The sequence below is a fragment of the Saccopteryx bilineata genome, chromosome 4, assembly GCF_036850765.1.
Source record: "Saccopteryx bilineata isolate mSacBil1 chromosome 4, mSacBil1_pri_phased_curated, whole genome shotgun sequence".
Taxonomy (NCBI): Eukaryota; Metazoa; Chordata; class Mammalia; order Chiroptera; family Emballonuridae; genus Saccopteryx; species Saccopteryx bilineata.
In genome coordinates this window covers 45,689,281-45,709,887 of record NC_089493.1, presented here as the reverse complement: position 1 = coordinate 45,709,887, position 20,607 = coordinate 45,689,281, and the positions used below count along the sequence as shown (strand labels likewise).

The 20,607-nt window shown below is 38.7% G+C and overlaps 1 protein-coding gene across 2 annotated transcripts in view; it reads left to right on the top strand.

Annotated features, from left to right (window-relative positions):
- Positions 1–16,841, top strand: part of CGRRF1 (cell growth regulator with ring finger domain 1) — a 29,969-nt gene extending 13,128 nt beyond the window's left edge. For both annotated transcript variants that reach the window (XM_066276909.1, XM_066276910.1), the window contains 5 exons: positions 1,328–1,467; positions 8,252–8,429; positions 8,618–8,765; positions 15,523–15,630; positions 15,847–16,841. In XM_066276909.1, coding sequence (XP_066133006.1) covers positions 1,328–1,467; positions 8,252–8,429; positions 8,618–8,765; positions 15,523–15,630; positions 15,847–16,167 — 895 coding nt within the window. In that variant the 3' untranslated portion in view covers positions 16,168–16,841. The remainder of the gene's footprint in view (positions 1–1,327; positions 1,468–8,251; positions 8,430–8,617; positions 8,766–15,522; positions 15,631–15,846) is intronic.
- The last annotated feature ends 3,766 nt before the right edge of the window (positions 16,842–20,607 follow it).

Here is a 20,607-nt window from a genome sequence, read left to right as displayed (position 1 = left end):
ACGGCCACACAATGACAAGTGCGTGACAGCCCCAGCGGGACCTTCCTGGGTGTGGATGAGAGGCGACCTACTATTGGTTCATCGCCAGTGGTCGGGATGAATCCTAGAAGGTGATTGGTCAGTGAGCCTTCCCTGTGCCTCCACTCTTCCTGTCGCTGATAGCTGGAGGGATTGTGAGGGGAATGTTTATGTTCGGATGGAGGCGACTGGCAGCGGGCTGAATAAATAGCCTCCGCGGGCCATAGTTTGGGGACCCATGTTTAATTTCCCCGCGGCACACCTGACTATGTCTCAGGACACACTAGTGTGCCGCGGCACACTGGTTGAAAAATACTAATCTACACAACTCAAACCTCTGTCAAGATGGAGAATATTACCATCACCAGAGAAAGTTCCCTTCTGCTCGTTCCCAGCCGGCCCACGCTTCTACACCCCGGAAGTAACCATTGTCCTGTTTTCTTCCTACCGTAGGTTTCTTTTGTCTGCTCTAGAATGTCATATTATAGAGTCACAGCACGTACTCTTTTGTGTCTGGCTGCTTTTGCAGAGCGTGTTGTTTATCCATGTGGTCGTAGCAATGATTTATTCCATTTAATCGCTGACTTTTTTTGTTCCTTTGTTTAAACACACCACAGTTTGTTTATTCATTTCAGCTGTATATTTTTTTATTTCTCTTTTTATTTTTATCTACCACTACTAAGTGTTTGGGGAGAAGAGAGTGCATCCAAGTATGAACCTAACTGCCAGCTTAACTGAAAAGTCCCTTGGTTAAACTGTGTATTCATTTTCAGTTATTTTATTTAAATTGAGTAAAATGAGCTGTTTTCTGATTTTATAAAGAATTGAATTTAGTCCCTTTCATTTTTCTTCTAAGTCTGTTCAGTATGCATTATCACATTTTTACATGAAATTTAAAAGCAGAAAATATGCTATATAAATGAAGGGCTATGTTTGATGTTTAAAAGGTCTCTTCTTTGAGAAATAATATCAACTAGTCTGCATATTAAATATGTATTTATTTTTCATGTTTCTGCTGTTACATTAGGTACAGTGTATAATCAGTATGCTCCTTTGTTATTGACAATAGAATTCTGTTTTCAAGAGTTTGTTGATTCAGCCAGTTGAACAATGTATTGCAATTGTATGGGGCCTCTAATCTCTTACATTTCTAGATTAATTCTCTAATATAATGTAAATTGAATAACTTAATCTTTTTTTCTGATACTTACATTAAAAGGATTAACTAATGAAGCATAACATTCTACATGTAACCTAAGTTTCAACATTTGTTAAAATTATATATTGTTTTATTTTTACCTTTCTTCAGGTTTGGTTGGGATGTTCCAGTAATTTTGAGAAATTCAGAAGAGACCCAGTTCAACACAAGAGTTTTCAAAAAGCAAATGAGACAAGTCAAGAATCCTTTTGGCTTAGAGATCGCTAATCCATCTTCAGCTTCAATTACAAGTTGGTAGCTATTTTCCAAAGATTCTTCTCTCTTTCTCTGCCTTCTTTTAACCCTTTCATTTTCTTTCTCTATTGCTTTTTCTTCATTAGACTTAACAAACATTTGTTGAGCACCTGCTTTGTACCAAATACTACAGATACAAAGAGTAACAAGCCTTGCTCCTAAGGAACTTATCAACTAGCAAATGGGAATTCAAGAAAAAGAAAGCACCAGTATCACAGGTGTTAATGAGAGAAGTCAGTCAGGACACTGCATTCTCAGTGGTCTTCAGTGCAGTGAGAAATGTAAGAATGGTGTCAAGTGCAGTTACTGTAAGGTTGCTAACCTTCTGGGGAACAGTTGTCTTTTCATTCGAAATGAGGGTAGTTTGGTACAAAATGATTTTGGTAGATGATACTAATAGATGGTAGTTGTTTGTTTCTGTACTTAGAAAATAATTTTCTGCAAGACTGTCTAGGAACCAGTGGAGTCGAGAAGGTGGGGTGCTGGGGACGGTTAAGGTAGAGAGTCGAGGAAGACTCAGATTCTTTGCTTGGGTCCTTTATAGACAGATCCTTTTACCAAGATGAGGAATACGGGAGTAACAGCAGGATTGGACAGTGAGGTAATGATCTGTTTTGAACGTTGGGACTTGTAAATGCTTTTGTGACAGTTAAGTAGGGATCTAGAGGAGGCAGTTCTGGATGCAGTTCTGTAGCTCTACAAAGTTTTCTGGGCTGAGACTCTATCACTGTTTACACTTGCTCACATTTCTGGTGTCTTAAAAACAACCCCAAACTTTCTCGACCTCTCATCTTATTTTAGCTACTGTCCTATGTTTATTTTCCCTTCATAGCCAGGCTTCTTAGAAGTGGTTTACATTAGCTCCACCTCTTAGCCTGCTTCCTTTTTACTGCCATTAGCTCCACCTCTTAGCCTGCTTCCTTTTTACTGCCGAGAGCATGTACTCTTGATTTCTACCTATATCCCTCTGTTGAAATGGCTTTCTCCAAGGTCACTAATTAGCACTTCTGCCCCCCACCTCTAGCCTCCAGCAGTCATAAAATTCACTGGGCGCTTGGTAGGCCTGCGTTAGTGCTCCCTCAGCAGTGGAGCAGAGTCGACCAGTCCTTCCTTCTTGACACCCTGCTCCCTGGTCTACTGTGAACTTTGTCTAGTCATCTTCCTGCCTCTAACTTCCAGAATTACTTGTCAAAAGTTAGTGTACCTAAACAGTAGGAATTATCAACCTTAAGTAAATCTTGGTATACAATAAAAGAGTACAAAATTTCTTATTGTTCTTTCTTAGCTGTAAATACTATATACTGTGTGTGTGTGTGTGTGAGAGAGAGAGAGAGAGAGAGAGAGAGAATTGAAGGGAACTAAGGACCTTTTCTTCCCCTAATGGTAGGTAAGGAGTTCATTGGGACCTTTTTCACTTGGGAAAACCAAATATTAAGATATGACAGAGAAAAGGAGCTTATTTAGGAAACACACCTGAATAGAATGTAGTGGTGGCTGGGTGATCCCGGACCTTTGTGGTCATGCGCTTAGACGTGCTATACTGTCACATCTGGCTCTTGAACATGACTGCCAGGAAAACATTCCACTGGTCCAAAGCTGTTCATCCTGCAGCACAGCTCCACAAGCCTGGAGAAACTGAGAAAGTAAGAGCTGATTGATTGTGAGCAAACAAACAGAGGGCACTTGTGAGCTAGAAAGTGTCGGGAAATCCATCAGTCTGCCTTTAAGACAGAAATAGTCTTAAATAGAGCCTACCCTGTAAGTGTTAGCAGCCAATGAAAAAGGTATCCACTAAGTAGGAGACCTCTCAACTGTGCCCAGCACACCAGGTACTAACAGACAGTAGCATTACTGATGTACATGAAAAAAATTTAAATGTATGGACTTATAGTGTGCTGAATGAAGTATTTTAATTTTTGAATACCAATGCATATCATTCATTATCTGTCTTCTATGGGGAAATAAGGAGTAGGATGTTGGTGAGAATTATACTCAGCAGAATAAAATTCATTTGTTTAAACTGTGGAACAGTGGGTATCATTAAAGATGTCTAACCAGGATATTGAAAGCATAGTCTGACCAATAATTGTGACATTTTAAATGATTATTTCATTTGATGTGTAGATAGTTTTAAAATCCAGCTCTTTTTTTACATCGCTGCACCCAAAGTGCTTGCTACATGGAGGAGGGAAAGGAAACATCTAGAAACCTGATTTACTTGAAAATAAACCTGAGAATCAGTTTTCATTTTAGTCATTTAGTTCTGTTCACTGGTGGTGGTTTGGGGAGGATTTTTGTTGTTATGCGATGATACCGTGTCTGGGTATGATGTTTTCATGTCCCTAGTATGGACAGGTTAATTTGGTTCAGGAATTCTGTTGTCCTTTTGTAAACAGCTTCCTTGTACATGCATTTTGATTTATTCACCTTGGTAAGAGCTAACATAAACAAAAAAAACCCTCTGTTTCTTATGACCTAAAATTTTCATCTCCTAATATTCTGATTTTATTATCCTTGTGCATGGTCTTCATGTGGATTAATTCTTCTCTCACAGATTTTTCTGCAAGATTTGTAGCTTTTCTGCCCCATTGTTTCATTTCTTTTCTTTTTTTAAATTTTATTTTATAATGGCTCAACTCATTTGATGGTAGTCCTAATTGTTTTCAATTTTTTGCAAGGCTGTCTCTTACACCATCTCCTACACTTTATTTGGCTGTTACAAGTAGGCAGGTAAGGGCAGGTTGAGAGAAAGTATACCCAAGCCGCTTTATTTTATTTGGGCTTGAAATTTTGAGTTTACTCTATGTCTGTAGTCCAGTTCTGCTAATCCTGTTGATCAAAGGTTGTCATTGTGTGTGCCCTGAATTTTAGAAGAAAATAAAAGAAATAACTAAGAAAATAAAAGAATGGGAATTGAATATAAGGATCTTTGCAGAAGAAGTGATTAAAAACTAAAGGGAGAATAGTTTTGCCTAGGGGTATTTGAACTACTCTGTTAGTGTCAGTATGTTCTCCTCAGTCTGTGTAACAGACAAGCTTATGAAAGATTGGGGAGAGCAGAGTTTTATGGAGTCTGCATTCTTTTTCATTTACTTGCAGTATTACTATCAGAGACATCGTATTAAAATCTGATTAATATCCAGTTTTCAGCAGTCTCTGACTCTCCTCATTTTAGTCAAGTGTACAAAGTCTGTAAAGTTTTATTTCCTTCTGAATCCCTGGAACTCCGATTTTTTTTACAAAGCAGATAGACTGGTAGATATGTATGTTCTGAAAGTTGAGTTTGTTCGGTTTTTTAAGGCTTATCCTTTCATGTTCTTGTTAGAATAAACAAACGTGTTTGAATATCCTCTCCTGTGAGATAAACAGTACCATACAGTACACATGGTGGGACAAAAGTAGGTTTACAGTTGTTTGTATGGACAAGAATACAATCATTAACAAATAATAATACAAGAATAAACTGTGTTTTACATACCACCAGCTGTAAACCTACTTTCTTCTCCACCCTGTATACTTTTCTACATCTTGCTTTTTTCATTTAATGGTATATTCTGAAGCTCATTTCCACAGTACTGCTATTTACAGATATTTTGGTATACCTCAATTCTTTTAAAAGCTTCAAAGTCCTGTTTTTATTTATGATTTTATAGAAAGAAGAAGGGTGAGAGGGAAAGAGAGAAAAAGAGAGAGAAGCATCAATTTGTTCCACTTATTTGTGCATTCATTGGTTGATTGTATGTGCCCTGACCAGGGATCATCCTGCAACCTTGGAGTATCAGGATGACATTTTAACCAACTGAGCTATTTGGTCAGGGTTCATAGTACTTCTTTGTTGGAGAGTATTCCATAGTTTATTAATTTAATCATTTATTGATGGACCTTTAGGTGGAGTCCAGCATTTTTCTATAACTACTGCTACAATGAAGTCTTATATATACATCGTTTTACATTTTTGCCAGTTATGCAATAATATTAAGTAATTATTTTCTTTTTTTACATTTTTTTGTATGCTCTAATTTTTTTTTCCCTTTCCTATCCACTTTCAACTCTTTTTCTTGCCTTGTGTTGTGTGGTTCTAAAGTGACATAGAGAAAAGTATGTGTGACTTTTAATATATATATTTTAAATTTGTATTAATGGAGTGTTTTTCTTCAGCTTTTTAACAGCTAATTGAAAAAGTAGCTTATTGAATTTCATTCTTGAATTAATTCCTGATGATTGGAATCATAAAAATGTGAAATCAGATTCTGTATTATGTATGCAGAGTTCCTGTCAATTAAAATTTTTGCTTAACTATGGAAATTGCTCTCTGTCACTGCTACTAAACATTCTGAATCTGAGACTTTGTACATTCTACAGTATTTGGTGTCCTGTGTCCAATTGTGTTAGTGTATCTCCTTCCAACATATTCTCTTTATCACCTTTAAAATAAAGGTTATGTGTTAATTAGAATTCTTATGAGCAAGCAATAGAAATGATTCCAATAAAAGGGTACTGACTAGCTTACAGGCTTGTCAGTGGGTTTGGAGAGCCAGCATCAGACACCGAGGCTGTTCAGCCAGGGACCTGGACCATGCTGGCTCTGCCCCAGCACAGTCTGGAATGCGTGGGCTCTTGACTTCATGTAGGAAAGATTTCATGACTTGAGTCCAGGCGATTTTGAGAATATGTTTATTGAAGTTGTTGGGGGTCAGTAAAACAAAGGAAAGGTTTAAGATAGAAGAACCAAGATCATAGCAACAGGAGTGAACCTAAACCAGGCTGCCTTGACTCAGGAAAGGAAGTCACAGTAACAGAAGTGAGCCATGCTGGGCTGCGTGGACTCAGGAATGGAAGTCAAAGAAACAAAAGGAAGGCTCATGGAGACAGATTCAGGGGATAATCCATGGACAGGTTGCCTGCTGCTCTCCTGGTTGCAGATCTCCTGGGAACCTTTAGAGTTTAGGAAAAAGGAAGTAAAAATACTTGCCTGAGGAAAGGGGGAGGGGTGCAGGCATATTCAAGGAAGAGCATGCACTCGATTCTTTGTCTTAAGGGTTTTTATCTGTTTTCCAAAGGTAGGAATTTTAGGGGAGATGTCAGGGGAGGGTCTCAACAAAATATTCAACAGCTTTCAGATGTGTCCTTTAAGGTGCTGATGCATCGAAATGAGTGTATAGGGGAGTTTGGGAACATTCTCTGGTTAGTACCACTGCTTTACTTTTTATCTTGGATTGGTCTGGCTCTGATTTTTGTTATTTATTCCCCTGACTTGATTCATTCTGGGGTTTGGCTGGCACTAATGACACCAACTGGGTTTCTGTTATCTCTCTCCCTGACAGGGAGAGAGAGATAAGTTAAGTTACCCACTCTGGTTGGGGAGGAGAGGTATAAACCATCTGCTGTGTCCTTGGTTGGGGAAGATAAGATCTTGTGATTTATTAGCAGGCTGTTAATTGCTTGGCCTTGTTTAACTATCTTGTCTCAGTTTTCCTCATTACCTGGAATGAGTTTTCCTAGCTTTTTGCTATCCTGCCTCACAATGACCAAAAACATTTCCTTTTGGCTTAGCAAGTACACCACCACCACTGAGCACTAGATGTTACTGCTTGCACTGACAGCAATATGAGACATTGGCTACTGCTGCCCTTGAACTTGATATTGCTACATTATTTTTTAAATTTTTATTTTAATTTATAGGGTGTACATAGATTCCAGTGCCCCCCCATGCCTTCCCCACCACTTCCCCCTCGTTCCCCACCACTTCCCTCTTGCCTACCCTCCTCCCTGAAACACCCCCTCCCCCATTTTGCTTTTCTACTCCCATCCCATCCTATCATCCCCTTTCCCTCTCTCTGCTTTTTCTCTGGACCCTTTGATTCCACCTCTGTCTCTATTCAGTTCCTCAGTTCATATTGTTCATTGGATTCCTCAAATGAGTGAAGATATTGCTACATTACAGCTACCATAATTGAGGGGGAAAATTATATAGGTGGTACATAGTAAATTTTAAGGGGTAAATAAGTAGGTAAAACTATATAATATAATTTGTCCACTTATAATTTATATACCCTCTTAATCAGTGCTACTGACATTATAATAGCTTTTATTACACTGAAAGCACAAACACATCACTATTAAACCCTCCATATTTTGGAATTCTCACTTTCTTCAGGATATTTTGCATATTACATGGAACATTAACTGTGTGACAAGATGTATTTTAATGTTGTCAAGGATGTATATTAATGTTGTCAGTGTGTATGTTAATATTAGTAAGGCTTAATTTCTTTTTAATATTTTTCCTACTCCAGTGATCATCTTGTGAACCCGTGAGTGGTACGTATCCACTTTCCGAGACAGCTCTGCTCTGCTTATAGTTAAAAGATTGTGTATGTCTACTTTGGGAAACAGCTCTACTGCTTCCTGGAGTTAGGATTAGAGACACTGTTAGAATGGTACAATAGTGAACTGTATTTTGGTTTTTAAAATCTATATGAGAAAAGTCTTGATGTCACCAAAAACATTAAATTGATAATTTCCAAGCATAAATATTGTATATATAAATAGTAAGGTTTACTGCTAGTGCATCAAAATTGTGTAGACACTGAGGTTTTTATATCTTCTGTTTTAGAGACCAGTTCCTTCATTTATGGGCATGTACCCTTTAATGAGTTCCTCTAACTGCCAGCATCCTGGCCAGCATCCAAAAAGAAGCTTTTGTTACTTGCTATGTATAATTGTATTAGAAATTACATTAAGTAATTTTCTTCTCCTTGTCTTATTTGTTTTCCACAGCTGGCATAACTTTGACAACACATTGCCTTGAAGATAGCCTCCTTACATGCTACTGGGGGTGCAGTGTTCAAAAATTATATGAGGCTCTGCAGAAGCACTTTTATTGCTTCCGAATAAGCACTCCCCAAGCTTTGGAAGATGTTCTGTATAGCGAATATCTCTATCAAGAACAGTATTTGTATCCTTTTATATTTATTTGCACATGAAATTTTTATTACTTATTTTTTTAGCATATGAAAATTTTAGACATTAGACTTTTTATGGATAAAATAAAGTGTTGCTAAGTTACTATTGAACAACCTTTAGTATCGATATATTACTGTATTTTTGGTTATGGTGACAATTTACCTTGACAGTTTCAAAAAGTATTAAGAAGGACAGCAAAGAAGAAATATATTGCCAGTTACCCAAAGATACTGAAATTGAAGACTTTGGTACAGTGCCCAGATCTCGCTATCCATTGGTGGCTCTGTTGACCCTAGCTGATGAGGACAACCGAGAAATTTATGATATTGTAGGTAATTTTAAAGTTTTGGAAGCATTACTTGTAAGTAATTTGGATAATGGGTCTTAATTATTTGGTGATATAGAAAAGTTTTATTTCAGTTTCTGAGGGTATACATTTGGCCTAGACACATTATTCTTAAGAAATGAATACGTGGTAAGTACACCTATATGATTTTTATACCTGTAGCAGCCCCTTCAGATTGTGACCTTTTTTCCCATGTGGGTTGCAAATATATGATTTTATTTAAAAAACAAAAGCTATATTATATATTTGGATTAAGTTAATTTGATCATTCTGTCGTGTTTGCCATAGAAAAGTCTGTGGGGAAGCATGTTTATTTTTAACATTTCTAGCACTAAATTAACGAGCATTGTAGTAGAGTGATCTAAAATGCTCAATTTTAAAAGATAGTATCCACTCTTTTCTTTGCATATTTACAGTCCTCTTGTTTCCATCATAGTTTCTGCTTAAATCTTATGTATGATTGGCCCCTATATTTTCAGTAACTATAGTGATAATTACTTTTCTCATTATATGCTAATTATTTCTTTAGTCTGGTAGTTTATCCCTACTAGGAAGATAAAAGCATCTTAGAGATCTAAGAGGACCTGAGTCCTAGCAATCCTCCAAGTATGGTAGAAGCTTATATGTGAAACTTGGTGAAATCGTATCATGGCAAGAATGCCCTTATTCACAATTTACTATATGTTCACTAATAAAGATGTGGTAACATTTTTATGGCATTTTGTAATACACAAAATGCATTTACTAACATTAACTTATTTATTCCTTCCAACAACCTTGGGTGCTAGAGCAAATATCCTTCTTAGAAAGACGGAAAGAGTCTGAAGAAAAATCCCATTCAGGAAATCAGAGATGGCCTTGTCCCTGACCCTGTGTGGTTCTGCACCAGTACCCCTTTTTTATAAACAGGAATCTCTCCCTGAAGCAAGAGGGCAGCGAGCTTGGGAAGATGTAGACCCTTATTGGAAAATCTACACCCTGCTCATCATATGCCATTAAGCCAATCTTGGTGTTGAGGTTTTTAACCTTATCAAATTGAAGTTCCATCGAGCTGAAGCCAGTTTTTTTCCCCCAAATAAAAGATGTACCAACAGCAGTGTATTTTCAGAATCTAGCACAGTGCCTGAAACACAGTAAGAACTCAACAAATTCAATCAGTGTGAAAAACAAGTCATTCAAGCAATGTTAGTGAGCCTCCGAAATCAGCAGTAAAGCTCATTAGTTCATGTGCATGAGGAACCCTCCCTTTTCAATCGGAGGTAAATAAGACCTATGAGACTGGTGTTTCATATCCCTGCCTACCTTGGCAAGGTAACCCTTCTCCTACCTCTGTGTTTCCCATCTCTTCTAAGCTCTCCTTTCATTGTGAACAAAAACAGTCAGATCTCAGTCACCCTCCTCCCAGCTTCCCCTTCTGTTCCTTCTCCCTTCACTGACTTGGTGCTTTCTGTCTGCCTGAGGTACTGACAGTCTTTCTCTCCTAATTATTCTCCCTCCTTCTAAACAGAGAAAGTTTTGATGTGTGCAAGATAAAATATGTATAACACAAAATGTACCATTTTAACCACTTTTCAATATACAACTCAGTGGCATTATAAATAGGGAGATCAGGTCCCTGATCCATCTGGGTTGAAGACTCAGGGCCCTGCAGAAGTTGCAGGGGGCTTATTCCCAAGGGGAACCTGGTCCTGGCTCGCAGTGTTAGCAGTTGTTTTGTCTGTTTCCTGCCTAGGTCCTTGTCTGTGTCTTTTATCAGCGGCTCCCCTATTTTTTCCCCATTTAAACTTGTTTCTCCAACGCTCTCAGTTTGGACCTAATATTAGAACTAAAGCATAATTGTTAATATATTGTATAATATGTACTCTGTTCTTAATTTTAAAAGTTAACTGAGCATTTCATAATTCTTTTCATATGTGTTTTTTCCATATTTTTTTTTTTTTCATTTTTCTGAAGCTGGAAACAGGGAGAGACAGACAGACTCCCGCATGCGCCCGACCGGGATCCACCCGGCACGCCCACCAGGGGCGACGCTCTGCCCACCAGGGGGTGATGCTCTGCCCATCCTGGGCGTCGCCATGTTGCGACCAGAGCCACTCTAGCGCCTGAGGCAGAGGCCACAGAGCCATCCCCAGCGCCCGGGCCATCTTTGCTCCAATGGAGCCTTGGCTGCGGGAGGGGAAGAGAGAGAGAGAGAGGAAAGCGCGGCGGAGGGTTGGAGAAGCAAATGGGCGCTTCTCCTGTGTGCCCTGGCCGGGAATCGAACCCGGGTCCTCCGCACGCTATGCCGACGCTCTACCACTGAGCCAACCGGCCAGGGCTTTTCCATATTTTATCAGGGAGTCAGACACAATTGAAAAAATTAAACTCCTATTCCTATTTTAACTAAAAATTTACATTTAGATAGTATAGTTAGGAACTCGTTTATTATTATAGGTAGATAAAGGAAAGCAGGGGTTGTTATTGCAAGATTTTTTACTTTAAATTTTTTTCATTTTTACATAATTATATTAGTTTGTTTTTTGTATTACTCAAACAATACATGTTTATGGCAGGAAATAATATTAGAAAATCTACATAAGCCATATGGGAACAAAGTATAATAATTTTTATTCTTTCATCCAAAGATAACCACTGTGAATATTTGTATCTTTTCAGACCTTTATATATGTAATTTTTAAACAAAAATGGAATCAACTTATACACACTATTTTGTGACCCACTTTCATTTAATATTATATTATTAACATCTTTTCCATAAGAAATATCTACAACTACATATATATTTATAACTAGCACTATAGTAGCTTTAGTCTTTTAATATTAAATCAAATGACACGATTGTTAGTGTGAGCTGATAACATTACTATCTTCTACCAATTGTTAATACAAATTTGTTTTAGTTTTAAAAGACTTTGAAGCCATTACCAAATTATTAAATCCTTATAAAGCTGTAAAGAATATTGCATGTTTATGACCATAAGTAGGATATCTTTTTAAAACTTTTTTTTGGACATAATTTTAAAAACAGAAAAGTAGAAGGCCACCTATATATCCTTTACCCAGATCACCTGTTAATTGTTAACATTGCACATTTGAATTATTATATATTTGCCCTATGTGTGGGTATGTATGTATGTATAGGTATATTTTTAAATGAATAATTTGAGAGTAAGTTACCATATTTTTTGCTCCATAAGATGCACCTGACCATAAGACACACCTAGGGTTTTAAAGAGGAAAATAAGGGAAAAAAAAATTCTGAACCAAATGATGTGTTAAAATATTTAATAAAATACCGTATTTTTTGCTCCATAAGGCGCACGGGCATTTTCCCCTCTACTTTTGGGGGGAAAACGTGTGTCTTGAGCAAAAAATACAGCGGTATATTCATGATGATTTTTACTGATAAATATTTTGTTGTGTATTTCTTAAAAATAGTGATGTTCTCATATAATCGCAATATAGTTATAACTTTATAAATCTGACATTGATATAATATCCAATCTATCATCCATATTCCAGTTTGTTAGTTGATCTAACAGTATTCTTTACATGTTTCCTCTTCAGTACAGATCTTAGTTTAGAGCCCAAGATCGTATTTGTCATGCATCATTAGCCTCCTTTCATCTGGGATATTTCCATAGCTTTTCTTTGTCTTTTATGACATTAGCATTTTTTGAAGAGAATAGTCATACACACACCCTTTTTGTAAAGTAGAACAATTCTCTTTTTGTTTTCATTGTGTTTCATTATGATTACATTTTAGTTACGTATTTTCAGCCAGTATATTGTACAAGTGACAGTATATGTTTTCAGGGTACCACCTTCATAGGCATGAGAGGTTCTTTTCTGTCATTAGTGATGTTAACTTTGATTTCAGTCCAGGTGTTACTGATTTCTCCCCTGTTCCCTTTTTTCCTTCCTTAGCAGATCATAAGCAGTCTGTAGGGAGGCACTTTCAGACCATGCAATATCCTACTCTTTATCAACATTTTCCCCTGGATTTAATATCCATGGGTAATTCTTACCGGGTTCTATCTTTACCATGATGTTTGCAAAATGATTATTTTCAAACTTCCGCCTTCCAGTCAGCTTTCAGTGTTCTATAAGCGAGAGACCTACCATTTATTTTTTGTTAATATATTTCTCAGTGGTTTAATTACTGAATTTATTTTTGTGCTCAAACTGTCATCTCTGTACTTCCTGCCAAAGACTGAAGGTTTATAGTCAAACACTGTGTTTATAAATTACTTGGATTAGTTCTCCCAAAAGTCAAAAACGATATTAAGTGGTATACTCAGATGTTGCTGTTTTCCATATATCACCCCGCAATTCTTACACACCCCAATCCCTATGGATAACCAGGCTTATTGTTTTCTGGTTTATCCTTCCTGTGTTTCTTACTGTAATGATGAGAACACATCTATATATTTTTCTTATTTCCTCTTCTTCCTACACTGAAGGTTTCTCACTGTATACTTTATATAATCTTGCTTTTTTCACTTCATAATATCTTCTGGAAACCAGTCTAGACCAGTTCATAGAGATCTTCCTCACCCTGGCTTTATTTTTTTTTCCTTTGCATAGCACTTCCTTGTATGTAGGGTGGACAGTACCAGTTATTTAATCTCCTGTGGTTGGACATTCAGGTTGTTTCCAATATTCTGTACTAACAAATGATCTTGCACTGAATAACCTGAATAACCTCTGTGTGTATTTTATTATTGAGGTTGTACCGTTGAAGGGTAGATGTATGACATTTGTTACATATTGCTCATTTCCTCCTATTGGGGTTGTGCCTCTGAAGTTGAACCTTTTTTTTTTTTTTTTTTGTATTTTTCTGAAGCTGGAAACGGGGAGAGACAGACTCCTGCATGCGCCCGACCGGGTTCCACCCGGCACGCCCACCAGAGGCACGCTCTGCCCACCAGGGGGCGATGCTCTGCCCACCAGGAGGCGATGCTCTACCCCTCCGGGGCGTCGCTCTGCCACGACCAGAGCCACTCTAGCGCCTGGGGCAGAGGCCAAGGAGCCATCCCCAGCGCCCGGGCCATCCCTGCTCCAATGGAGCCTTGGCTGCGGGAGGGGAAGAGAGAGACAGAGAGGAAGGAGGGGGGGGTGGAGAAGCAAATGGGCACTTCTCCTATGTGCCGCAGCCAGGAATCGAACCCGGGTCCCCCGCACGCCAGGCCGACGCTCTACCGCTGAGCCAACCGGCCAGGGCCTGAAGTTGAACCTTTTATATATACATATTTCTGCCAGCAATATATGAGAATGACTATTACTCCATAGAATGCATTGACAAGCTTTTGGATTTTTGTTAATCTAATGAGTGAGAAGTGACATCTCAGTGAATTTTTTATTTGCAATTGTGAGTGAAATTGAACATCTTTTAATATGGCTAAGGACCACGCTTATTATCTTTTGTGAACTGTCCATATCTTTTGCTGATTTTTTCTATGGTATATTTGGTCATTTTTTCTTCAATTCTTAAAAGTTGTTCATAAATTAGGGATATTGAGCCTTAGTCTGTAATATACATTGTGAACATTTAATTCGGTTTACCATATATCTTTGTGGTGCTTTTTGTTATGTAGTTTTTAATTTATTTTTTTATTAAGTGAGAGGTGGGGAGGCAGAGAGACAGACTTCTACATGCCCCCTGACTGGCATCCACCTGGCAAGCCCTCCTTCAGGATGATGCTCTGCCCATCTGAGGCTGCTGCTCTGTTGCTCAGCAACTCAGGTATTTCAGCACCTGAAACGAGGCCATGGAGTCATCCTCAGCACCTGGGGCCAACTTGCTGGAACCATTTGAGCCATGGCTGTGGGAGGGGAGGATAGAGAGAGAGAACGAGAGAGAGAGGGGAGAGGGGGAGGGGTAGAGAAGCATATGGTCGCTTCTTCTGTGTGCCCTGATCTGGAATTGAACTCAGGATTTCCACATGCCAGGCCAACACTCTACCACTGAGCAAACCAGCCAGGGCCCAATTTTTACTTTTCAAGTAATCAAATTTGTCAATTTATCTGCCTCTGTATCTGAATTATAGTTAGTATAGTCCTTCCCTACACCAAGACTAAAAAGCAATGCACATATTTTCTTCTAGTGCTTGACTAGTTTTATTTTTCATAATTAGATCTCTTATGCTTTTGGAGTTTATTCTTATGTATGGAATGAAGAATACATCTAATTTTTTTTGTTTTTCCAAGTAGCTATTCATTTGCCCCAAGACTGTATTAAAGAGACTTCCTTTGTCCTGTGATTTGAGATGCTACTATACTCATATTTGTAATATATTTGGGTCTGTTTCTGGGCTGTTTCATTCTGTTTTAGCCATCTATCAGTTCATGTGCTGGTACCACAATATTTTAATTTTAAAAGCTTGGTAGTATGTTTTAATATCTGACGGGGCTTAGCTCTCCTCATAGCCTTTTTTTTTTCAGTATTTTCCTAGATAGTCTTATGTATTATTTTTCCATTTGAAAAATTTAGAGTCAACTCAGCTATAAAAAAGCTTAATGGTATTTTTGTTGGTATCACATCAAATTTGTAAATGAGTATAATTAAAATAACTGGCAAAAATATGTCGATAACTGGTTCCTCTGTAGTGAGTGATTTAAATAAATTATTGTAAGTTTTCTAATTTATCAACTTGTTTTTATTTGGGCCACATTTGCACATATCTGTGAAGTAATATAAAGAAATTAAGTACTGACTGGTGTTCGATTTTTATTTTAGATTTCCATGGTGTCAGTAATCCATATTCCTGATAAAACTTACAAACTCTACTGTAGAATATTATATCAATATTTACTCCTGGCTCAAGGTCAATTTCATGATCTTAAGGTAAGCTATACTCTGTAGTCTTATCTTTGTCTCTTTTGTTTGCAGTTTCAAAAAATGACCATGTATAAAAGGATAATATTTTTCAGTTATAGAAGTTAGCTATTATTTGCTATTGGATTTTCTAGCTCATAAATTTTGAATAGCTCCTATGACCCTGAGGTTTAAAGCGGAGTTGTCATTTGTAATTATCCTTAAACTTTTTTCTTTGATTTTCAGCAACTTTTCATGTCTGCAAATAATAATCGCACTCCTTCCAGCAATTCCTCTCCCGAAGACAGAAGCATGGACCGGAGTCTGTTGGAAAAGGCTGGACTGTCTGAAAGTGAAGGAGACCCTCCAGAGGAGAGCAGCAAGGACTGCGTGGTCTGCCAGAACGGGCCTGTGAACTGGGTGCTCCTGCCGTGTCGGCACACGTGCCTGTGTGATGGCTGCGTGAAGTATTTCCAGCAGTGCCCAATGTGCCGCCAGTTTGTTCAGGAATCTTTTGCACTTTGCAGTCAGAAAGAGCAAGATAAAGACAAACTGAAAACTCTTTGAGGATGTTGTTAACAACTGAAAAGTACAATTCCCACTGAAGATACAGAAATGTGTGCTCTTGGAATTAATCATAACACGGAATCCGTCAATGAAAATTCTGTTTTAACTTGATACTTGTATGGCACCTGGATGATGAAATTTAATTGTTCCTTCCTGTTCCGTATAGTAAATACTGGAGTACCATCTGTGTGAACACATAAAAGTGCATTCAGCTCTTGAGAAGAATATAAATGTTTGGCCTTTTATCAGTGAGAGGATTTCATATAATATCAATTAGAAGAATTCCAAAAAGCAATCCATCTAGAATTTGCCAAAGTAAAAGTCTTAAGATTTTGAATGTTTTTCCTTTGCCATAATCTAGACTGCAGTTGGAAAAAATTGAATTCTTCTTAAAGTAATTATATGTCCTCCAGTTTACAAAGGAGTTGAAAAGGGCTTCTAACTTGAAGTCCTTTCATGAAATATTAGTTTTTATAAATATCCATCTGTTTGGTTTCTAATTTTTCTTATAATCATAGTCACATACACACATTAATTTTTAAATACAGCTTCTTAAATTATAAATGCAAGATACCGTTCTTGACTGCTCTCAGTGTGTCATAGATTTAAATGATACTCATTTATCGGAAGCAGATACATAAAACAAGAATAATAAAATTTCTTGGCTAACGAAATTTATTGTCAAAGATGATTAGATTAGCGGACTGCGATCTACCAGGAAAGATCCGTGAGACTCTTAATGCCTTACCTTAGATCTCCTCCTACACAGCAAATCCATCCAAAACGGAAGGGGTGGTAAGCCAGCAAAATCACTAAAAAGAAACAAGTGACTGTTTTCTTCTAGTGTGTTTTTATTCCAAATAAATCCCATAGCCTTCTGAATGCCAATTACTTTGTTTATTCCTTGTTCTGTCTTGCTAAGAGTTGGGAACCTGAGAGGCAAAAGGGCCCCATCCCCCCACTCTTTCTAAGATGACTAAGAAGAAGAAGATAAATCAGAACTTCCCGTGTCTTCAGTGGAAATTGCCTTCAACTCACCAGGAAATTAGATCATAAACTGTGACATTCAGGGAGATTTTCAAGCCTTTTTTGTCCTGCTTATATCAAGAATAATGCCTTATCTTTCTGTCAGTGTTTTCACATAATATCATTTCACTCTAACCAAATATAACACTCTCAGAACAACATTATCTATTCTCCATTCTGTATAAATCAAACTTTTATCTACTTCAATAGTTATGTAATAAATACCTTTTAGGGACCGGATACCTTTTGGGAGTTTGGGCTACGAAGAATCGAAAAGGCTCCTGGCCTCAAAGTGCTTGTGCCTAAAAGGAGCACTGGCAGCCCATTAGAACCTCATCCCTCATCAGAAGTTCCCGAGTCCCTGTTCTGACCCTGCCCTGGAAGAATAGAATCTACAGGCCCTGCTGTGGTTAGCTACCATTATAACTGTTCATCTGAGAAACTCACTTTGTGTAGATTGGGGAATATTCAAAGGTCATTTTCCCCAGCCTAGCCTTCCTCCTTCCCTTTATAGATGTTTGAACCTAAACTGCCCTAGACCCATAGTTGCTTCCTCTGGTTCCACCTGTAATCTTACTCTCTTTTTCATAAAACATTTTGTACTAAAATATACATAGCATAAAATTTACCATTTTTGCCATTTTTTTCCCCTAGAGACAGAGAGAGAGAGTCAGAGAGAAGGATAAACAGGGACAGACAGACAGGAACGGAGAGATGAAAAGCATCAATCATTAGTTTTTCGTCGCGCATTGTGACACCTTAGTTGTTCATTGATTGCTTTCTCATATGTGCCTTGACCACGGGCCTTCAGCAGACAGAGTAACCCCTTGCTCGAGCCAGCGACCTTGGGTCCAAGCTGGTGAGCTTTTGCTCAAACCAGGTGAGTCCGCGCTCAAGCTGGTGACCTTGGGGTCTCGAACTTGGGTCCTCGGCATCCCAGTCTGACGCTCTATCCACTGTGCCACCACCTGGTCAGGCCCTTTTTTTTTTTTTTTTAGATTTTTTAATTTATTCATTATAGAGAGGAGAGAGAGAGAGAAAGAAGGGGGGAGGAGCAGGAAGCATCAACTCACATATGCGCCTTGACCAGGCAAGCCCAGGGTTTCGAACCGGCAACCTGTGTTTCCAGGTTGACGCTTTATCCACTGCACCACCACAGGTCAGGCGGTCAGGCCCATTTTTGCCATTCTTAAAGATACAATTCAATGGCGATATGTACGTTCACATTGTTTTACAACTATCATCAGATTTTTTTTTTTTTTATTCAGTGAGAGGAGGGGAGGCAGAGACAGACTCCTGCATGCACTCTGACCAGGACCCACCTGGAAAGCCCACTAGGGGGCAATGGCTCTTCTTAGCGCCTGAGGTGGAGGCCATGGAGTCATCCTCAGTGCTCAGGGCCAACTCTCTCCAATCAAGTCATGGCTGCAAGAGGAGAAGAGAGAAAGAGAAGAGGGGGAGGGGTGGAGAAGCAGATGGGTGCTTTTCCTGTGTGCCCTGACCAGGAATTGAACCCGGGACATCCACACACCTGGCCAACATTGTACCATTGAATAAACCGCCACACCGTCATCAGAATTTTTTCATCAACCCAAACTGAAACTGTACCCATCAAACAGTAACTCCTCATCACCCTTCCCTTCAGCCCCTGGTAACCACCGTTATATGTTCTGAATTTATGAACTTGACTGGTTTAGGTTTCTCATTTACATGCAATCATACAGTATTTGTCTTTTTGTGTCTGGCTTATTTCACTGAGTATAATGTTTTCAAGGTTCATCTGTGCTATAGTGTTTATTAGAATTTCCTCCCTTTTTAAGGCTGGGTAATATTCCATTGTATATACCACATTTGGCTTATCCACTCACCCATCATTTTCATAACTCTTAAAGATGATTTTCCCTTAGCTCCTCTTGCTGCAGTTGAGGTCATTGTATTTCCTGCCCTCGGTGATAATAAACATGAGGAATTTGATAGGTCATAAAAAAAACAAGGAAACTGACTCTTGGAGGCTTATGTCAGAATTTTCCAATAGCAGTGAATAGTGACATTTTGCAAAAATGTCTATAAATGCATTGTATTTGAATGGATTATTAGATAAAATATTTGGTTTATATAGATTGATTGCTACTTTGCAAAAATCTAGGGATGTCAAATGAACAGGTGAATATAGTAATCTGAAGTTCAGGGGCGAGAGCTGACTGAAGTTATAAACTTGGGGGTCCTCAATGTATTTAAAACTGTAAGTCTGTATGAGGTCACCAAGTGAGTGAGCACAGGAATGGAAGCGGTCCACAGACTGGGGGGAGACTCCAGCATTCAGGGAGGTTTGTGAGGACCCAGTAGACTGAGAAGACTGAGGTAGGAAGAAAACCAGAAGAGTGGTCTTTACAAACCATCCTAACATGGAGTGGTATAAAATAACAACTGTTTTATTATGCTCACAGATTCTGTGGTCAGGTATTGGGATAGGATATGGTAGAAAGGGTGGGCCTACCTGGGACCTTAGTTGGGAAGACTCAAAGGCCAGTGGGCTAAGCTAAAATCACCTAAAGGCTTCATCACTCATGTATTTGGTATGTGGGCTGTGATGACTCAAAAGCTGGGCTGAGCTACGACAACGTGTGGCCTCTCCATGTGGTTTGGTTTGTGTCACAGCCCGGCCATCTCAGGGTAATCAGTTCCTTAAATGGGGGCTCAGGATTCCAAGAGCAAGAGTTCTAGGGAATAACACAAAAGGTGCATGGCCTTTTTTGTTTTGTCTCTTTTTCTTTTTAACAGCTTAATGGAGATACGGTTTACATATCAAACAATTTCCCACTCAGAATGTACCATTCAGTAGTTTTAATGCACCCAAGAGTTGTTCTGGAAAAAAAAAAAAGAGTTGTTCTGCCCTGGCTGGTGGTTCAGCGGGTAGAGCATTGGCCTGGCATATAGACAGCCTGGGTTTGATTTGGTTAGGGCACACAGGAGAAGTGACCATCTGCTTCTCCCTCCCCCCTCCCCTCTTCCCCTCTTGCAGCCAGTGGTTTGATTGGTTTGAGCATAGCCCTGGCCACTGAGGATAGCTCTGTTGGAGCACATCAGCCTCAGGTGCTAAAGATGGCTTGGTACTCGAGCACCAGCCCCAGACAGGGATCCCAGTTGGGGCACATACAGGAGTCTGTGTTGTTATCTCTCCTCTCACCTAAGAAAAAATTTAAAAATAAATTTAAAAAAGTTTTTTTTTCAACTACCACTGCAGTTAACTTCAAAATATATTAATTACCCTTAAAATAAGAAACGGTGTGCCCTGGCCAGATAGCTCGGTTGGTTAGATGTCGTCCTGAAGCACAGAAGGTTGCCAGTTTGATCCCTGATCAGGGCACATACAGGAACAGATGGATGTTCCTGTCTCTCTCTCTCTTTCCCCCT